The 19,285-nt window shown below is 44.6% G+C and overlaps 1 protein-coding gene across 6 annotated transcripts; it reads left to right on the forward strand.

Moving 5' to 3' along the window:
• Window positions 1-2,202: 2,202 nt before the first annotated feature.
• On the forward strand, window positions 2,203-18,953 carry abi3bpb (ABI family, member 3 (NESH) binding protein b). Of its 6 annotated transcripts, XM_044109591.1 has the most exons (23): window positions 2,203-3,202; window positions 5,065-5,244; window positions 7,308-7,376; window positions 7,450-7,582; window positions 8,670-8,851; window positions 8,932-8,984; window positions 9,117-9,147; window positions 9,272-9,355; window positions 9,587-9,661; window positions 10,579-10,767; window positions 10,940-11,017; window positions 11,406-11,576; window positions 12,960-13,025; window positions 14,816-14,878; window positions 14,949-15,074; window positions 15,561-15,650; window positions 15,754-15,963; window positions 16,052-16,157; window positions 17,054-17,133; window positions 17,490-17,519; window positions 17,588-17,746; window positions 17,824-17,946; window positions 18,354-18,953. In XM_044109591.1, the coding sequence occupies exons 1-23, from the start codon at window positions 3,115-3,117 to the stop codon at window positions 18,467-18,469; spliced, it is 2,502 nt and encodes an 833-aa protein (XP_043965526.1). In that variant the 5' UTR covers window positions 2,203-3,114; the 3' UTR covers window positions 18,470-18,953. The 6 variants fall into 6 exon arrangements, with proteins under 6 accessions (XP_043965526.1, XP_043965527.1, XP_043965528.1 ...); XM_044109592.1 differs by lacking the exon at window positions 10,940-11,017; XM_044109593.1 differs by lacking the exons at window positions 10,940-11,017; window positions 11,406-11,576; window positions 12,960-13,025 and adding an exon at window positions 13,494-13,580.
• Window positions 18,954-19,285: the final 332 nt, after the last annotated feature.

A 19,285-nucleotide genomic window follows, 5' to 3' on the forward strand; every position in this document is an offset into this window, starting at 1 on the left:
AGCGTTTGAAGCTCTGCGCCGCTTTCAGGCAAACAACACATTTATTAATGTGGACCTGGAGACGAGAGGCAGAGCAGCATATTGGACCGTCTGCAGCTGTTTCTGCTACAGCTAGAAAAACAAGAACCTTAATCATCAGACTGATCATCTGTTCGTGAATAAACATTTATCTAGCAGGTTCACTTAAATCAGAATAGAGATAAATATATTTGAAAAAGTTAAGCCATAAAATAAAGTAAGACAAATCTGAGAAAAGTTAATAATATTGGAAAAACACTGTGAATTTCAGGGTTTTAATGTAAAAGTGATCAGATATTAAATGAATTAATTGGGGTAAAATTTTCAACATCCCGGACGAGCCCCCAATCAGATCTGGCTTCAGGGACTTTCCCATCAAACACGCCGTGATTTATAGTGACTGTAAAAAGAAAGTACACCACTAGTTGGCTTTCTAGCAAATATATGATTTGGTCTTCATCCAGGTTGTGAATCCACACCAGAATCCTGACTTTATTTATTGAACTAAAACCAAAAGTCTTAATTACTATTAAATCGGGGAGTTTTTAATTTTTTTTCATACTTTCTCTAAACATTAAATTTAAGATGCTGCAGTGAAATAAAAAAACAAAACAAAACAAAGTTTCTATCTGAATCAGGAAGCATTAGTTAATGAAACAGAAAACAGAAAATACAAAATACTTATGATAATTTATAAAAATATCAGTTTATGGTGCAGTACTGTTCCTGGCCACAGGTGGCGCCTCTACCAGAGGTAAACCTGATCCGTGTCTCAGAGCTGTTGCAGTCTGACAGGTTTTGGACGGTTTTGTTTCATCTGGTTTTGTTCCCGTTGGTATTTATCGTGGTTTTTCCTCCGTTCGTCTCATCCGTCATCATTTCCAAACTTCTTCTGCTGTTCAAACATGAATCCTGGTTCTGCTTCAGCTGCTGTTTGGCATTTCGCTGCTCCGCTCCGCCTCGCCTCCTTCCTGTCGCATGTGACGGCACGTGTTGCGTCCACAATCCCCGAACCCTAAGCCAAGTGCTGACTGCTCTTCCTCCTCCTCCTCATCATCGTGGTTTCTCCAGCCTGGAGGAAACATGTCAGCATTCCAGGCTGTTCCCAGGCTGCACGTGTTGTGATGTTCCCAGCATGCTCTGCTTTCATTTGGGGTCTTTTTTTGTGAAATCATTAACACCCTGAGCCGAGGCGATCTCATTCCTCTCATTCCAGCTGGTCCAAACCTCACGGGAACATCCAGCTGCCGCCGCCAAACCTCCAACCTCAGAGATTCAGCTGCAACATGTGGTCATAATGAGACGCTTAATTCAGTAAATACTCCTTCACTCCTTCATCCATGTGGGAGTTAATCAGTGACCCTGAAGGATGCGGGGTCAGAGGTCAGGGGTCCAAGGACCTGGGGGCCGCAACTCATAACCAGAGTTTATGATGGAAAAGATATTTTTATGGTGAAGCCACTGAGTTCAGATGAGGAAACAGAAGGAGAAAATGATGAAAAGATGGAAAACAAGCTGAGAAAGAAGGAAAATAATATAAAAATAGATGGAAAATATTCACTGATTAATTAAAAATATCCTCAGAAATATGAAAAATATTCATAAAGGGATGATAAAAATTCATAAGCTGTAGAAAAATTTTTTGCAAAACACAAAGGAAACCATGTGAGACTGAATGCAAACAAAAATATTCATAAATTCATCTTTGGTAGATAAAAAAAAACAGACTAAAACTAAATGAAAAAAGAAGGAAAACAACTGTAGATTAATGATTGACACAAAAAATTTACAAAAAACCTGGAGAGAAAGTTTTATAAAACCCCAAAAATGTGTCAAACTGCCAAATAAATCTGCAAAATTTACTCAAAACTCAAATAGAAAAACCACACGAGGATTCAGAGAAACATAGATGGAAAAACAAATGAGACAAAAAAAAAAATTCAAATAATTTAAATAAAGATTAAAAAGAAATTAAACAAGCAGAAGAAAATGTGAAAAAGAGTTTAAGGTCCAAAACCTGCAGAACGACTAAAACATTTACATAAAGACTAAAACCATAAAACATCAAACAAGGCAAATTTTAAAACACCAGATTTTTAAAACTGTCAAAGAAACATCAAAAATAAAATTTAAATAACTCAAAATATGAAAAAATTATTCAGTGCAAAGACAAATATAGATAACATTTAAATAAAATTTTTGAAAACATTTAAATAAAGATTAAAACCAGAAGAAAATTTACACAACCAGTGACAGATACATGAAAACATAGAAAGTAAATTCACAAAGACTCAAAAAAAAACTCTGCAGAATACAAAACAGGAAAGTTTCAAACAGAATTATGTGTAAATGATTTACTGATGGATGAAAAACATGATCATAAATATGCAGAACAACCATAAAGTCGGAGAAAAACAGTAATAAATCACAATAACATTCCAAAAAAACTAAAAGATTCCTGCAGAACAAGAAAAGAACGATGAGAGATCCAAAACAGGAAGAAATATGAAAAATAAACAGATTAAAAAGAAGGAAAACAAGCAGAGAAACAAAAAGATCAAATAAAATCATGAAAAACATAATAAACAAAATGAAGAAACATCAATATAGAAAACATTCACTTAGAGACGGAAAGGCGTCAGAATGAGAAAATAAAGATTAAAATGTAAAACAGGATTAAAAACAAACATCAGATTAATAAATAATTTAGAGATGGATTAAAATCATCTTCATAAAATAGAAAACATAAATAGTTAACTGTTAAAATAAGATGTAGGATCAAAAGAGATGAGGAAGAGGAGGAGGATGAAGACCAGAACATCAGGTCTGCAGCAGCTGCTGGAAGCAGAACGGCTCGGTTCTGTAGGAGGAGGAGCAAAGAGGAGAGAGAGAGAGAGCAGGCGGCCGAGCGAGCAGAGGCTCCGCCCCCTTTGCCCAGCCTATAGATGGAGCCGCTGGACGCAGCGTCCCACTGCGAGGACGTCCCTCAGCTGAACAAGTCCTAAGACGGCTGCTCTCTGAGACGCTTAGTGAAGTTGTCCAGCTCCAGGGTCCTTCCTCACCCTCATCATCATCACCTGCAAGAGGTCAGAGGTTATGATGGCTCTCCTGCTCAGAGTCCTGCTGCTGCTGCTGATTGGAGGGACGGTTCTGCTGGGCGGCAGCCCGGCCCAGAGGATCCGAGGCAAGTCCAGATATCTGACCTGAACGGGACAGAACCACAGAGGAAGAACCAGAACAGACAGAAAACAGGTCCAATCTGAGGTCAAAGGTCAGAGAAACAAAGTGAAGAAAAGAACAGAATCAAAGCTGATGGGTTCTGATCCAGATTTACAGAACAAAACAGCAGGAGGATTCTCCTGCAGGCTTTCAATGGAATCAGTTGAGTCAGCAGGTTCTGGTTCTGGTTCTGGTGTTGGTCCAGGGTTCTGCTGGGGCCCGGTTAGCAGCCTGACCCGCTGGGTTTGGTCTGTCTCCATGCAGACGATGTTCTGGTTTCTGACTGGACCCAGAGGTTTGGTTCTGCAGAACCCGGGTCCAGACTGGAGGGAGTATTTGAAACACTGACCTAGGGGTTTGATTGTGGCCAGCAGGTGGCGCTCTCTGACCTGCTGTAGTTTTTATTCTTTAAATCGTCACCAGGACCGACTCCATGTTTTACTGTTTGGACTTTTTCTTGATTTTGCAAAGCAGCGCTGCTTGGCCTGGCCTGCAGGGGGCGCTCTGTGGTTTTCAGAACAACAATGTTCTGAAAACAACAAACCTTTTAAAAGCTGCGGACTGTAATTTGATAGTTGACCGGTAGGGGGCGTTCAGAAGAGTTGTTTTTATTTAAGTTTAACTTTTTGTTGCATTTGTCCTTTATTATTCAGTTTTATTATATCTAGACTATATGGCTCCTATTTCTGTATTTTGGTATTAATATTATTTAGACTCTAAAAAACTATTAAACTATTTGTTGCATTTTTGCTCCACTGAAACATATTAAACTTTATTCTTTGAAATCAAAAAACAGAAACTCCAAAGTTTAAAGACGAAGTTAAATTATCTTCACATAATTCATATTTGTTGTTTTCTGTGACGGTTTCACTAAAATCTGAAATTTTTCTCTTTTCCTCATGTTTTCTTCAGTCGATTTAAAAAATCTGCTCATTTTTGCAGGATTTGTTCATTTTCCAGTTGATTGTTTGTCTTCTTTATGACCTGCAGGGGGCGCTCTGAGCAGCATAATGACTGGACAGTGACTGAATATTAATTTACTTCTATGTAGAAATCCTGTAGCTTTAGATGACCTTCAGCAGATGGAACATTTTAATAATTTTTATGGTGAATTTATTAGTTTTGGTCTCAAAATGCTGCAGCAGATTTTAACCACGATCTTCTAAACGCTGCAGTTTGGTTGTTTTCTGTTTCCAGGACAATAAAAGTTTCTGCTGCTGCTACATAAACAGGAACATCAAGATCTGCTGCTCCAGATGTTTCTGCGGTCGATTTCTAATGGCTCCACATCCATAGACAGAAGCAACAATCTGAGTTCAAACAGAACCAGAAACAGAACCGACAGCTGAGCTTCATGTTAACCGAAAAAACTAAAGATAATCTGAAACGGTTCTGTTCTGGTCGGTTCTGGAACAGACTACAGAGAACAACACAGAGTTAATTTACCACCAGTTTCTGTGCTGTGTATGGAAAGTTTAGAAGAAGGAAAAAATATATCCCCTTCTTTAATGACCAATCAACAAAACGTATGCAGATAAAGTTAGACGACATTTCAGAAGAATTATTTTTTCTCAGATTTTTGACAAAAAAAAAAAAGACATTTTGAGGAAAACCTCAGAATTTGGAAACAAAAAGTCATAATTCTGATTTTAGCGTCAAACTTTTAGTTTTTTCACTGAACTTTATTCTCTTCCACAGGAAATGAAGATTTTGTGAAGCAATTTTAACTTTTGGATCAAAAATTGTAACCTTTAGAAAAACACAGTTCAGCCTGGATGTTGGTTTCCGGGTCGGTTCTGCTCACTCCTCCTGTCTGGTTCCCCTCAGTTCGCCGTCAGAACATGAAGGTCCGGATCAACGCCACCGGCGACACCATCGTCATGAAGTTCGTCCGGCCCGGTCCAGACGTGAAGCTGGAGGGATACATCCTGGGATACGGCAGGAGCGTCTTCTCCAAGCAGTTCATCCAGCTGCCGGAGAACGGACAGCTGTACGAGACCGAGCTGGGTAAGAACCGGGTCGGTTCGGGTTCTGGGTCGGGTCTGGTCCAGAGAATAAACCTGGGATGTTCTGCTTCATATTCACAACCAAAAGCCTGCATTTATATTCAGTCAGTTTGGAAAACATCTCTCTTTAGTGCTGCTGATGGCACACAGTTAAATGTAGGACTTTAACTAGGCCATATCGATAGGATAGAGTTGTAGATAGAAAAAGATCATTTTTTGCCCAAAACATGGAAATTTCTGTTCTTCAAAAGTCAAAAATTTACAAGAAAAAACTCAGAAATTTGGTGATAAATCTCTGAAACTTTTGAGAAAAAACTTTTGAGTTTCAAACGTTGAAAATTTCAAGAAAAAAACTTTAAATTTGAAAAAACGAATTTTAATTTTCTGAGCTTGAACAGAAGAAATTTCTAGAAAATTCAGATTAATCCTAAAATTTCGAAGTTTCCTATTGCAAATTTTCAATTTTTTCAGCTCAGAAAATCTCCTTGTTTTTTTTTCTGGAAATTTTGGACATTGATCTCAAAATTGTTGAGTTTTCTGAAACGTCTGACTTTTATTCTCTCTAAATTGGCTCTAATAATCCCTCATCATTCTCAGATCTAAACTTCCAAACGTTGAGTCATGTGTCACATGATGCTGCCACTGCCATGTTTGTGTTAGCTTAATGCTATCTGTCTCCTCCATTGGTTTTGTGCATAAGTTCAGATTTCTGGAGTGTTTTGCCTCTTGGTGGCGCTGTGGCCTCCTTCCAGCCTCCCAGTGGCTCTCAGCTCTGCAGCACCGCATGTTGACTCTGTAAATCTGCCGCTGCTCGTGGTTTCTGGGTTTCCTGCCACATCAGACCCAGTTGTGGTCTCAGGGCGATGCTGGTGTTTCCTCTGAGGTGAACTGCTGCTGTTCTTACAGCTTCATGTTCAAAACCAAAGCAGACGTACGGAGGACCATTCCTCCCCTTAAAGCAGCTGAGAACATTTCCAACCAGACCGTAAAGTTTGACTCATTGATCATTTGGTTCAGTTCTGGTCAATGTTTCTGTCTCTCCAGGACAATCTGGATGTGATAAATTTATTGTAAACTTTGTGTTGTAATTTCTGAGACGTTTCATAGACCAGAGCCTCCAAGTTCTGAGGTGAAGAACCCGACTGATGTTGCATGGGAACCAGCAGAACCAATAAACCGGACCAGACCTCAGAGGAAGTGCTGATTCCTTTAGGAAGTGTGATCCAAGCTACAGGAAGTGATGTAATGTCATCCCTTTATGTAGCGGTGGGACACTTTAGCGCTTTAGCGTTACCTTTAGATGAATACCATGTTGGTAACATTTTAGCGCTACATTACAGTACCATGCTAGCATCGTGAGTTAGCATTTCTGCTAAGTACCATGTTGGTATAGAATTTAGTGCTAGCTTCTAGTAAAACAATGCTAACATATCACTTTAGCATTATCTTTCACTAAATACCATGTGTTTAGTGAAACACACGGTATTTATTGTTAGCTTCCGCTATATACCATGCTAGCACAACAGTTTAGCATGATCTTCCGCTGAATGGTATGCTAGTTATCGTAAAGGAAGATGTGAAACTTCCCTCAGGACAGAAACAATTTTCCTTCATTTCCTTCCAGGTTTCACCTGAACGTGTTTCAGAGCCGAAGCATTTTGTTCTGGAAGAATCTGTGGAGAAATTTCTCTTCATCTGTAATCGCTGCCATGTGTGTGTCTGCGTAGCGTCACACCGCCATGACATCATGACTGTCATGGCGCTCCGTAACAGAGTCCAGTTGGTCCCACAGGATCGGTTCATGTTTCCAACAGGCTGGAAAAACTCCAGATGCTTCACTGTCTGAACTAATTCATCTTCAGGATCGGTTACTAGTTAGAGTCTTCATGGTGTTCCAGCTTTCTGCATCAGATCAGGTGTCGGGACACAGAGCAGCTGAAATCTGAGAGTGTTTTGTGTAATTTGGCCCAAAAGAACATTTCTGCTAAAATGAAATGTTTCTGTATTTCCATGTCTGAGATCATCTGTCACCAAACACTTAGCTCAGCCACCATTTTGTTTCAGATGCTGAACCAAAGTACCTGGTGGCCGTCCAGCCAATCCCAGTCAATGACATGAAGAAGCACTGCACAGGTAGGGTTCTGGTCCGGTCCAGTCCAGTCTGGTCTTCAGAGCCTCCTGCAGTCTCACAGATCTCTCTGTTTAGGCAAGGTGAACCTGGAGAAGCCGCTCCACCTGGTGATCGGCTCCATCAGCCCCACGGCGGTGCTGCTGTCCTGGGGGAACCACCTGAAGACGCCGTATGAGAAGAACGTTATGAGCGAGTGTCTGGAGGACGGGTAAGGAGTTGGAACAATCCAGACTGAACGTCTCCATGTCCACAGTGGGACAGAGTCTCGTGTCTGTCCGGTCAGGATGATGCATCTGTTGTGTTTGAATCGTCAGTCTGTGCTGAGTGATCGTCTCCCGCCGCCTGCAGCTCACGTTTTTCCTTCCCTGTCAAACGAGTTGGAGGAACCTCTGGAAATCTTGACCCTGCAGTCCACTGCTGCTCTTATTAAAGCTAACGTCAGCTCCTTTAGCTTGGCTGCTGCCTCGCTCTGAAAACCCAGGAGAAAGTGGAGATCCACGCCGGCCAGGATGAACAACATGCTTGTTTCCATGCTGAGATCATGACGGCTGCAGACGGCCAGGAGAAACCACACGGCTTCAAGCCTCTTGGTTATTAACGTCTTGTTAACCCGACACCTTCAGGACGGCAGTCAGTGAAACTCTGACGAGATCCAGACTTCCAGCCGCAGCGTCAGGTTGCTCACAGGCACTCCGGCAGCTTCAGTGGATCCTTGTTCTGAATGCCGGTTCAACTCCAGAGACGATAGAATTTAATCCTGCGACCCAGAAGAACCAAAATGTTGCTTTTAGGAAACCTCTGCAACTGGAAGGAGTTCAACTTCAAGACAGATGTTGTTGCAGAAGGTCTGGTGACGTTTTAAACATTTTAATAATCAGAACAAACTGTTAAAAATACATTAATGATTCACACGAAACTAATGTCAGCAGAAATCCAAGCAAAACAATCCAATATTGTCCTGGATTCTCCATTTTTAACACTTTTCCTTGAGTTGGTCTTCTTGTAGTGCGTCATTTTTTCCATTATTTGAATTCCTTCTACAGTCTGGATCCATTGGTTCATATTAGCAGCATTTAAACCAAATAACTTCCCTTTTTTGGATTATTCTCTCAGGTGACAGGAATCTCATGACTAAGTATGTTTGGTATCAAATCTTCCAAAATGGCTTACAGCATCACTTCAGCCTCAAGAAGAAGTGAAGCATCGACTTGTGTTTGTTGAGTCTGAACAATCTCAGCTCTGAACCCAACATGAATCTTCCAGTGTGACGATGTGTGTCCTCCGTCCTGCTCCAGGTTCTACACCATCCGCTACAGGGAGAGGAACAGGAAGTGGATCTACCAGACCTGTCCTACCAGTGACACCGTCATCGACCACCTGAAGCCCGACACGCAGTACGAGTTTGGGGTTCGCTCCAACAAGGACGACCGCAGCGGCCTCTGGAGCAAACCGGTCATCCACAGCACCAACACGGCCAGTAAGCAGAACCTCTTCCACCCATCAGGAGAAACTTCTTCTAATTTAATCTCTGATAAATTGTTGTTTCTTAATCTGCAGATAAAAACACACAGAAACCGTACAAACCGCGGAAAACTCTGACAAATCCGATGGTACGTAATGGCTGCTGGATCTCACTGGATTAGCAGATAAATGCAGAATTATTGAGTTACAGAGATTACACAGAGCCTTTCTGCTGAGAGAGATGAAGTCGTTGAAGATTTGTTCTTTGGTTTGTGTTGCAGAAACCTCAGCATCCGTTCCCTCCTGCTCCAGGTAAAGTTAAATCACAACCAGCTCTACTGCTGCTCCACCAGTTCTAACCAATAAATCACACAAACTGTGATAAGAATTTTGCTTTACAACTGAAGAGCAGTAAACACTGTTGACTTCTTTGCAGTTCTTCACAACAGTTCCAGTCTTCGGGTGCCGCCTGTTAAGCCCGTTAAGCCCGTTAACTCCGGGTCATCTCGCTCCGTCTTCGGTGATTATCTCCTCTTTCATCGTTTCTTTTCTTTCGGGGCATCAGACTCTCTTACTGGTCCAGTGAAGCGCTGCAGTGACGGTCGACTGATCCCAAAATGATCCAATCTATAAAATCTCTGTGAACTGCCAGCACCATCAGTCGGACCTGAGCTGCAGTCGGTTCTCTGGAGGCGGTCCGGTTCTTTTCCTCTCCTCTTCGTCCATAAAAACAGCTTCCTGTTTCCCACAGAGTCTCCAGAGAGCCGGCAGGAAACGGCCCCTGTGCCGGGCTCCGCCCGACCCAAACCCGCTCACGACTCACCTGGTAACCATGGAGATGCTTTTCCTTCTTTAACTGTCAGCTTCATCCATTCATGCAGCTTCAGCGCCTGAAAGGGGCGGGGCCTGTCCTGATTGGCTGCATGCTTGGCCCAGTCAGAAAGTCTTGGTGGTGATGTCACTGGATGTGAGTAAGTGGACTTGGCCCCGCCCACGCCGCCATTGTCAACGATCATTTGACCACGATCCATCAGCCACCGGCTACCTTTGACCTTTGACCTTTCACTCACCCTTCAGCTTTTTCTGCCATTTTTTACTGAAAACAGAAAATCTGTTCATATAAGAAAGAATCAAATAGAAAAACAATCAGCTGATAATCGTCTGCATGTCTACAGAGTTTAGTGTTTGTTTATCAAGGTGAGTTTTTAAAGTCAGGGTTTTTCTGAATACCTGACGGTTCTCAGGTGTGAACCGGAGTAAATGACGGACCGGATTCACCGTCTTGGTGTTGGTTACCTTTTCTCAGGAGTTCCTCAGGGTCAGTGTCTGTGCAACAGAAACCATTGTTTACCTGACCACTGGATTTGTTTTTAGCTCTTTAACAACATCTTACTGATGAGTAAAGCTCTGCATTTCTCTTCTTCTTCCTCTTTCTTTGCGTCTTGTCGTCGTTTCTCACCAGACTGCATGCCTTCAGTACGTTCAGACGCAGACGTTGTTGGTCTTTCTGCAGGAAGACGACACGAGTCGTTCTGCTCAGTTCAGTCCAGGTTCGTTTAAACTTTCTGATTACTGAGACCAAAACATCTCAACTTCACTTTGACCCAATCGGCCAAAAGAATCTGAAGGATCATTAATAATGGAGGAAGTTTTGCTTTAAAGGTCTCAGTACTCAGAGGGAAACTTTGAGTTAAAGATGAGTATCTGTTGTTGGGATCACAGCATCTCTCCTCTCTGTCCCAGAAAAAGGAAACAGTCTCATAGCCAACCGAACCCGTCTTGCGGAGCAGCGGACTACTGCCCTCCCCAAACTGCTGCCTACCTCCACCCCTCCTGCCCACATCACTGTCTCTAACTTCCCCTCCAAAGGCGGCGAGCTGCAGACCACCAGGGGGCCCAGCAGGGCTCCTGACAAGCTTCCTAATCCTGAGGGTAATTTCCACCTTCACCTTTCTCCTGTTAACATCCTCCTGGTTTAACTCTGACTTCATCCTTCCTTTTTCCCAGAATGACGTCCGGTTACTGTGGTTTTGCTTTGACAGGACGGGACGCGTCTCTTCCAGTGAAACATGTTTGTTGTGTTGAACCTTTTCTATCCTCACAGCTGCAGTGAGACCTCAGGACGGCTCCTCGCTGCTCCGACTCGCCCTGGCCAATGAGCGGGCCAAGCTCGGCACCTGGGGTAACCTCACTTCCTGTCCGCTCAGAGCCGGCCTCGCTCCGTCCGTCTGTCTGTCTGTCTGCTCTTCCTGTCAGGCTTCTGGCGGATTGTTTTTTCCTCAGGTCTGCTCCTTCACCTCCATCCCATCCAGCGTCTGCATGTAGCTCACAATCTCAGTCATGGCTGCTTGTCACAGCAGCAGCTTCACTGACTGGATCCAAGATTGTTGTAGCTAAACGACCCATCATCATCATCATCATCACTCCATCCTTCATCCGTCTGTTAGCTGAGTTAAGCTCCAGCTGTTGGTCCACTGCTAACGGCGTAGCTCTGTTGCTAGCTCTCTGTTTTCATCGCAGGTTCTGGTCAAACTGTAACCCCGACACTGCAACTGTTCTTCATCTTGTAGGTCAAGGCAGCAGCAGAAATGGGAGGCCATCACTGCCTGTGATTTCCTCCGGCCCAGACGCTAACCCACTGATCTTGAGGAGCCATCTTGACCCCTTCTCTTACCGCCTCACACAGCGCCACTCTTCCTCTAGATCCAGTAACTCGTCCCCGACCTCTTTGATCCTTGGGGGTAATCTTAATCTTCCACTGAACCTTTATTCTCACTTTTCGTTCTCTGACTGCAAAGACAGACAGATCCAAACCCAACAGTCTGTAGTCATCTCAGTCCGCCATGACAGACGTCAAACTGCTGTTAGCCTGATTACCACTTCATTTCAGAAACGTCAGAAGGTGCTGCGTGGTCACAGAGACAAGGATACAAACCAAACTTTTCTCTTTATTTTAAAACTTTTAATGATCAAAGTTACGCTGATCGTAAAACCATCAACCCATCGGTGTAATCATGGATTACTGCAAACACTAGATATTATTTATAAATATGATTTAAGATGCAACAAATATTGAATTACTGTAACCATGGAGACAGTGCCACACATGTAGCCACATGTAGCCTAGCATGGTTAGCATCTGGTCCATTTTTAATGTTGCTCCAGTGTAAAGGGAAACTGATTTGATCAACACGTCAGTATGGAGGAAATATTGATCGGTTTCTAAGCTGACTATATCCAACTTCTGTAAATCTATAATCCAGGACCAATTAGCTTGACTTGAACAAGAAGAATCCAGGAATAAACTGGAAAAACCATCTTTAGAAAATAGCTTTTCCCGTCCCTCTCCTCCACCGTCCATCATGGCGCCTCCAGTTATTAAGTGACGTTGTTGCAACCGATCAATACTATTAATGTCAGCAGCATATTTTTTAGATTTTTGCGTTAAATTTTTTCAGAACATTTGAACCACCAACACTCTGCAGCATCAGCTCTGATCCAGTTACTGTAGGGATTTCTGAAACACTTCCTGTCTAAGAATCTCTTACTTCCTGACGTTAATTTTCCTGGTGATCTGTGATTGGCTGAACAACCAAACTAGTCTTCTAGGTCCAACAGAGGCCGGGTCGACCCGTTGGCCGACTTTTGTAAAACAGTTTGTGCTGCAGCCTCCCGTTCCCACAGCAACAACAGAGCAAGTCTTCATCATGTTGTTCTGGTACCAGATATGAACCAGGCTCATCTGGACCGGATGATCCTGAGGATCCATTATCAGGTCCAGGTTTCATCCCGGCTCACATGAAGCAGATGTCTGAGTGTTTTAAAGAGTCTTATTGCTCTAATCCTGAAAGCCAGTGATTATACGCTGAAGCAACGTCTTTTCCAAACCGCTGAAGTGAAACTCAAACCAGAGCAGACAGGCTGAATGAAATCCTGAGGTTCAGGTTCAGGTTCTCATCTAAACTCTGCTGCTACTGGTAGAAACCCACAGATCTGGTCCAAAGGTCTGCTTTGCTTTCAGATCCTGTCTGTCGTCTGCAGCAGGAGGAACAGTTTGAGTTCCTCTACAGGCTTTGGTTGGTTGTTCTTCTTTCCTCTCCTAACACTCGCCTCTCTCCCAACAGCAAACGGACAGCCACACCGGGGCATTTCCCAGCCCAAACTGGCCTTATGGCCCAGAGCTCGACTGGGTAAAGAGTCCTTGTTCGTCTTCTGCGTCTCATCATTAACCCTTCACTCGCTTTGCAGCATCTCCATCTCCACTGCGGCTCATGTTGCCGTTTTTGTCCACATCCATTAATATGTTTGTGTCCATCTCCTCATCCTGTCATCCATCATCCTTCCATCCACTGATCTGTCCATCCATGTTTGTTGTCTCATGTTTTCAGCTTCCAGTCAAGCTTCTGCTGGTCTTCATCCATGTTTCAAATAATCAAGATGAAGCTGCTGCTTGATTATTTGAAAGGTTCCATCAGTTCACTGTGTGTTAGATGTGCTGAGGGATCCAGACACAGCTTGGTGTCGGTTTAACTATTTTCTGTTTGCATAAAAACCATTGATCTGGGACTTGTTGAAAGCACACAGGTGTAAACAGAGCGGTGACAGAATAACCGTCCAATCAGAGCCATGTTTCACTTGCCCTCCCTCTCCTGCTGCAGTCAACAACTCGCTGACGGAGGACAAGAAGTCTGATGTTCCTGCTGGGTTCGGTCGGTCGGGTGTCGTCGTTGACGACCAGCTTTATGGTTGGTAACAGCATGACCCCTGCCTGTCTGCGCCGTAACGCTGCTGCGTGCTTCAGCCGCTCCGCTGCGCCGCATGGTTTGAGGCTGTTTGGGATCAAGAGGCAAAAGGGACGAGGAGGGAAAGATGCGCCGCCAGCTTCAACGCTCCGGCCAAAGACTTTGGCACATCTCATGGAAAATACTTTCTTCTTGGAAAGTATGATTGTCCCTGATAGTTAGCTTGTTTTGAAGAACTTCACTCTGCAGGGCTTTGCACTTTTCCTCGCCACAGACATTCAAACTGCTGCATCTGGCCTGTGGTGACCTGGTGCCTGCTCTCAGCCTGCTGGTGATGCTTTGATGCTTCCTGCACGCTGAGCGGCGGACATGTTGCTGCTGATGTGATGCATGGCGAGCATCGATCACTTTCCACGGAAATGTGGAAACAACAGTTTATACATCAGGCCGGTTTGTGTGTGAAACAATGGAAAACACAGTGGAGTTACAGAGCAGTTTCCATCAGGACCATCCAGTATAAACCTCTGTGCATTTATTGGTTCCAGCTTTAACAGGCTGAAGGAGTTTCTGTCCAAGAATAACAGGAGTTTAGCTGGAAAGCTCTGCAGTTCTTAGAAACCAAAACAATTTAAGCAAACAGCAAATATTGGTGGTGCTGCAGCAGCCTTCATATTTACACGGCCTGATTGAAAGGAATGCCTCTGTATTGTTTCAAGTTACGAGCTGAAACGTTGCGGGACTCTGCCGTCTTTCATGTTGCTGGTTTTGCGTTCATGCCATTTCGCTCTGGAAGCGGCTCAATTCCCTGATTGTGGAATTTTGGCTTCTCCTTTAACAGAGGGGGGTTAGGCTGTAATTGGCTGCAGGTTCTGGACGCCTCCCTCAGAAACATCCAGTCCTGTGGCTGCTTCATGTTTTCAGGGTCATTTGGCGTTGGGAGTCAGAGCAGAGCTCTGGTTTGGTTCAACTTGTTTCCCCAGGAGGTCAGAAAACACCTGGCTGGAAAACAGACCCAAAGTCTCTGCTAAGGCTTAACGTTGTTTTCTGAAGGCCGTTCCCACAGACACGAAGCTCATTTACAGAACATTTCTGCACCACCTCAGAAACATGATCTTAATCTTATTGGACCAATGGTTTCCATCAAATAGAAAAAAGCTGCTTCTTGTCTCTTGTATTTTCAGAAAGTCATAACTGGTTGAGCTGTTACAGAACCTGTTTGCTGCTTATTGTTGTTTCAGGATCTCCGTTTCGGACAACTCTCAACATCCGGCCAAATGATGTGAGAAAACCTGGAGAGACCGGTAAAAACATGGCTGCTGATTTTACCGCCATGTTGAGAGACAGAAACCTTCAAAATGTTCTTTTCTTCAGACAAGGTGAACCGCCCGGAGAAGAGCGGAAACCCAGAAATCCCGAAGTATAAAGTCCCAGCAGTGACGACCAAACCGACCAAACAGGAGCGAAGACAAACCACGACTACCGCCGCCCCGACAGCAGGTGAGTCTTCAGAACTGTAGCGACACGGCGAAGGCTTGGAGGGGATCAGGAAGCTGGTGGGTTCTGGATGCATCTTGGTTTCTTAAAGGAGAAACATCCAAAATTCATATTTTTTTCAGCTGGTTTTACTGCTGTACAATGGCTGCTGGAAAAGACAAGAGTTTTGTTATTGATGTTACGTCCAGAAACCACCTGCTGCATTCTGATTGGCTGCGCAGGAGGCTCCACTTCTGCTTTTCCAACCTGTACAGTTGTATAATTGTTAATCTGTTTGCAGCCATTTTTATGTGAAAGTGTGAATGTTGAGCTGGGGGGCGTGGCCAGCAGCAACTTATTTGAATTTAAAGATGGTCAGAACTGATCAGACCTGAATCTCGTTATGCAAAAACGTAATGACCATGTTTTGTATAGGCCATAAACCTTTAACAACCTGTTGAAGGAAGCAGAATAGTTTGTCGTCTCATGTCACCACCTCTCTGTTTTCAGTGAGTCGGCAGGAGAGTTGGGAGGATTCAGACCTTTTCCAGTCTCAGCCAACCTCTGATGTTGATGCAATGGGCAAGAAGCGTTACGTGGGTAAGCAGCAACAAGCAACAAGCAGCACTTCTTCATTACTGGATTAACAACAGAACAAGTGTTTTACTTCCTGTTGTGTTAATTGAACCGTTCCCTCCTGCAGCGCCTCATGTAGTTTACCAAACCGGGAAGAAGCCGGATGAGCCTTGCTCCATCACCTCCTCCCTCAACTACTTCCCTGAAGACGAACCGGGTGAGGTGAACGTCACATCTCCTCCAACCAGCCCACCTGCCAACCTCACTGTGGTGACGGTGGAGGGATGTCCGTCCTTCATCATCCTGGACTGGGAGAAACCAGACAACCACACCACCGGTAGGCCGGCAGCGATCCGCCCAGAGTACAGAGAGTCTGTCAGGAACCATCACAGCTGAGGAATCGATGCTGTACCGTCTCTCTGCAGAGTATGAGGTGATCTCCACTGCGAAGGGACCTGATGGAGAACGGGTTTCCATCCTGACCACCAACCAGACCCACACTGCAGTGGAGAACCTGAACCCTGAGAGCAGGTACTCCACCTCTGCCTCTCCAGCCTCATTCCCCAGCAGGTTGCAGAGATCCAGCGCCTCATGGAGGGAGATTTATCTGCAGCTGAGCCGTGAAGGTTCCAGTCTGCAGCTGTGCAAACAGGCTGCAGCGCCGCGCTCAGTCTGAGCCCTGCTGCAGGCCAGGCTTCATGAATCCTGATGAGAGAAAGGTTCAGAGGAGTGAGGCCGGTTCACCGTCAGGACGGCTGAATCACCAAGAGAATGGGAGTTAGGGTGGATGGTCTATACAAAACCTGTTCATTACATTTTTACAAAAATCATTCTTAGAGAGATTTTAGACTGATCAGTTTGAGTTGTTTTAGGGACTCTGTCACTTTAAACCCAAATGAGCTGCTGCTGGCCCCGCCCACAGCTAAACGTTTACAGTCACATGTGAAAATGGCTGCAAACAGATGAACACTTATTCAACCGTACATCTTAGAAAAGCAGAAGTGGAGCCTCCAACACAACAAGAATGCAGAAATAAAACTCCTGTCTTTTCCAGCAGCCATTGTACAGCTGACTAAACACTGGAGATCAGGCTGGGTTGCTAGGAAACGGACTAGTCCAGAGGATTTTGAAACGGCTCATTTTCCAGACACCAAAAACATGAACTTAATGCCAAAAAGCAGCTGGTGATTTTTATAAACCCTTTGGTTTGTTTTTAGAATCAGTAAAAACCCAAATGGAAGAACAAAAACATTTAAAACGTGTATTTAGTATAATCCATCCCTTTTAGCTTCAGTTTCTGCTCAGTCAACCGTTTGTCCCACTGTTCTGCCTTTGGGTCCAGAAGACGACTGGACGTTTATTTTCTGTCCTGTAAAAACGTTCAAGCAGTTCTGACTGGATCTGAATTGTTTCTCTGGTTGCCATAGTTACGAGTTCACGGTGAAGCCGAAGAACGAGCTGGGAGAAGGTCCTCTGAGCGAGCCAGTGTCCTTCAACACGGAGTCTGGTACGGATCCTCCTCCTCATCAGAGTCAGAACCAGAACCGCTCCGATCTCCAGGCTGTTTCCTCCCGTTTATAGTCATGATTAATCTGAACAACTGGAGCCGCTCAGATGTCCAATCCATCAAATGACAAATGGGCCATGAAGGAACTTTCTGATTGGTCCCGCTTCACTGCGGCTCAGATATGTCATCACGGGTCATAAACCGGTGGTGAGACACATTCATCCGTCAGTAGAGGAACTCATGACCCCTCGGTGTCGGGTCTCCAGGGTCCGAGCTGGTTCTGTAGAGGCTTTGGCTCTGATGATCAAGTCCTCACAGACGTAGATCTGAGTTAATCCGAGTCTTTGTTTCTGCAGCGGATCCTCGTGTGAGTGAGAACGTCTCAGGTAATCCGGCCTTGGTTCTGTCTGAACATCCCAACTGGATGTGGAGGACTGACCCGTTTTCTCTGCAGGAAAAGACGCCATCTGGACCCAGTTCCCGTTCAAGACCGACTCGTACTCCGACTGCCACGGCAAACAGTACGTGAAGAGAACCTGGTACCGCAAGTTTGTAGGAGTCCAGCTGTGCAACTCGCTCCGGTACAAGATCTATCTGAGCGACTCGCTGAACGGTGAGTGGCCGTGCGAGCGGGTTGGACCGGCCCTGCTGATGTCCTTCTGGTTCTGACCGTCTCCTTTCATGTTGAAGGTAAATTCTACCACATTGGAGATCAGAGCGGCTTTGGAGAGGATCACTGCCAGTTTGTGGATTCTTTTCTGGACGGACGGACGGGCAGGCAGCTCAGAGCGGACCAGCTCCCCTCCAGAAACGGTAACCATGGAAACTCACACAGATCCGACAGAGTAGATTAGACTGAGATGAAGATCAGAGGTCCTGCAGAATGTTTTCTTTGGTGGTTCTGTCGGAGCGTCCTTAAACGGTTTCAGGTAAGGAGACAGCGGTAAGGTTTCACCTGCTGGGAACCATCAGGTTCCAGACGGGTCACCATGTAACTGGTTAACACCCAAAAACTAGGAAAAACTAGTCAGTTGTCGCCTGAACTAGTTTGCTGCTGCTTCTGTACTGGAGCAAATGTCCTTTAGTTTAGGGAGACGTGGCCGACTTTCTGTCATAGTGATTAATATGATTCCATTCTTAAATCGATTGGCAGATCTGGTTTTAAGGCAGAACTTTAGGGCTCGGTTCTGTTTGTAACTGTGTGTGTTCTCCTGCTCCAGGTTTCTTCAGAGCTCTGCGCCAGGAGCCCGTCCACTTTGGACAGATAGGAGGACATTCCCACATCAACTACGTCTCCTGGTATGAATGTGGAACGCCGATCCCTGGGAAGTGGTAGACGGACTGGGATCCTCAGCAGGAAGGGACTTGTTGACCTCAGCTGGGGGGGCTGACCCAGCCGGACCCTGAGCTGGGCGCCCAGTGCTGTAAAAACATGTACCGGACTTCCTCATCAGGGAACTGTAAGGAGAGAGCATTTGTACAACTATAGCAGACATGCCTTCTCTTTACTATTTATCAAGCATCAACGCTACAGCGATTAGAGCAGGAACAAACTCATGATAGATATATTTTATTTTGTGTTAAATCTTTGGAAGCTGGCTCCCTGGATTACTATTTTCATCACTTGTGAGATGTTATTTATCCAAAGGTCTTTGTTTTCATTTCTTCATGAGTAGCGACAGGCAGGAGGTCACAGGGTGGGCGGCAGTGACGTGCGGTGAGGTTCATAGCTGGTGAGGCACTGACGTCATCAGAATCAGATTTGCAAATAGATGCATAGATTGACAGCAGTTTACAGGTTATGTTTCACTTCTGCATCCTTACACATACAAACTGTAGCTCACTAAAACATCACAGCTTTCCTTAAAAAACAAAACAAAATAAATGTTATTACTGTCTTACCTTACCTAAAAAATCACTATCTCTATTATAATCTATCGCTGCACTTGACTTGCTTCCCGAATCGTTTAGCCTAGCTCGCTGTCATTTACTCGGCAGTTGAGGAGTGAACAAGACGAACGTCTGGGATCTTGAGCGCCCCCTGCCATGAGGCAAGTGAACTGCCTGCCTCACCTCGAACCTGTTCTCTGCCGTTTATAATCGCTCATTACACGAAACACGTTACACAAACACAGTTGGTGACAAAAAGCAC

The sequence above is a fragment of the Gambusia affinis genome, linkage group LG24 (assembly GCF_019740435.1).
Source record: "Gambusia affinis linkage group LG24, SWU_Gaff_1.0, whole genome shotgun sequence".
In the NCBI taxonomy this organism is placed as follows: Eukaryota; Metazoa; Chordata; class Actinopteri; order Cyprinodontiformes; family Poeciliidae; genus Gambusia; species Gambusia affinis.

Excerpts from the sequence above, each read along its gene's own strand:
- abi3bpb (XM_044109591.1), top strand. The coding sequence starts at position 3,115 with ATGATGGCTCTCCTGCTCAGAGTCCTGCTGCTGCTGCTGATTGGAGGG. Across the intron at positions 7,377-7,449 it reads CATGAAGAAGCACTGCACAG|GCAAGGTGAACCTGGAGAAG; the intron begins GTAGGGTTCTGG and ends CTCTCTGTTTAG. Across the intron at positions 11,577-12,959 it reads GACCTCTTTGATCCTTGGGG|CAAACGGACAGCCACACCGG; the intron begins GTAATCTTAATC and ends CTCTCCCAACAG.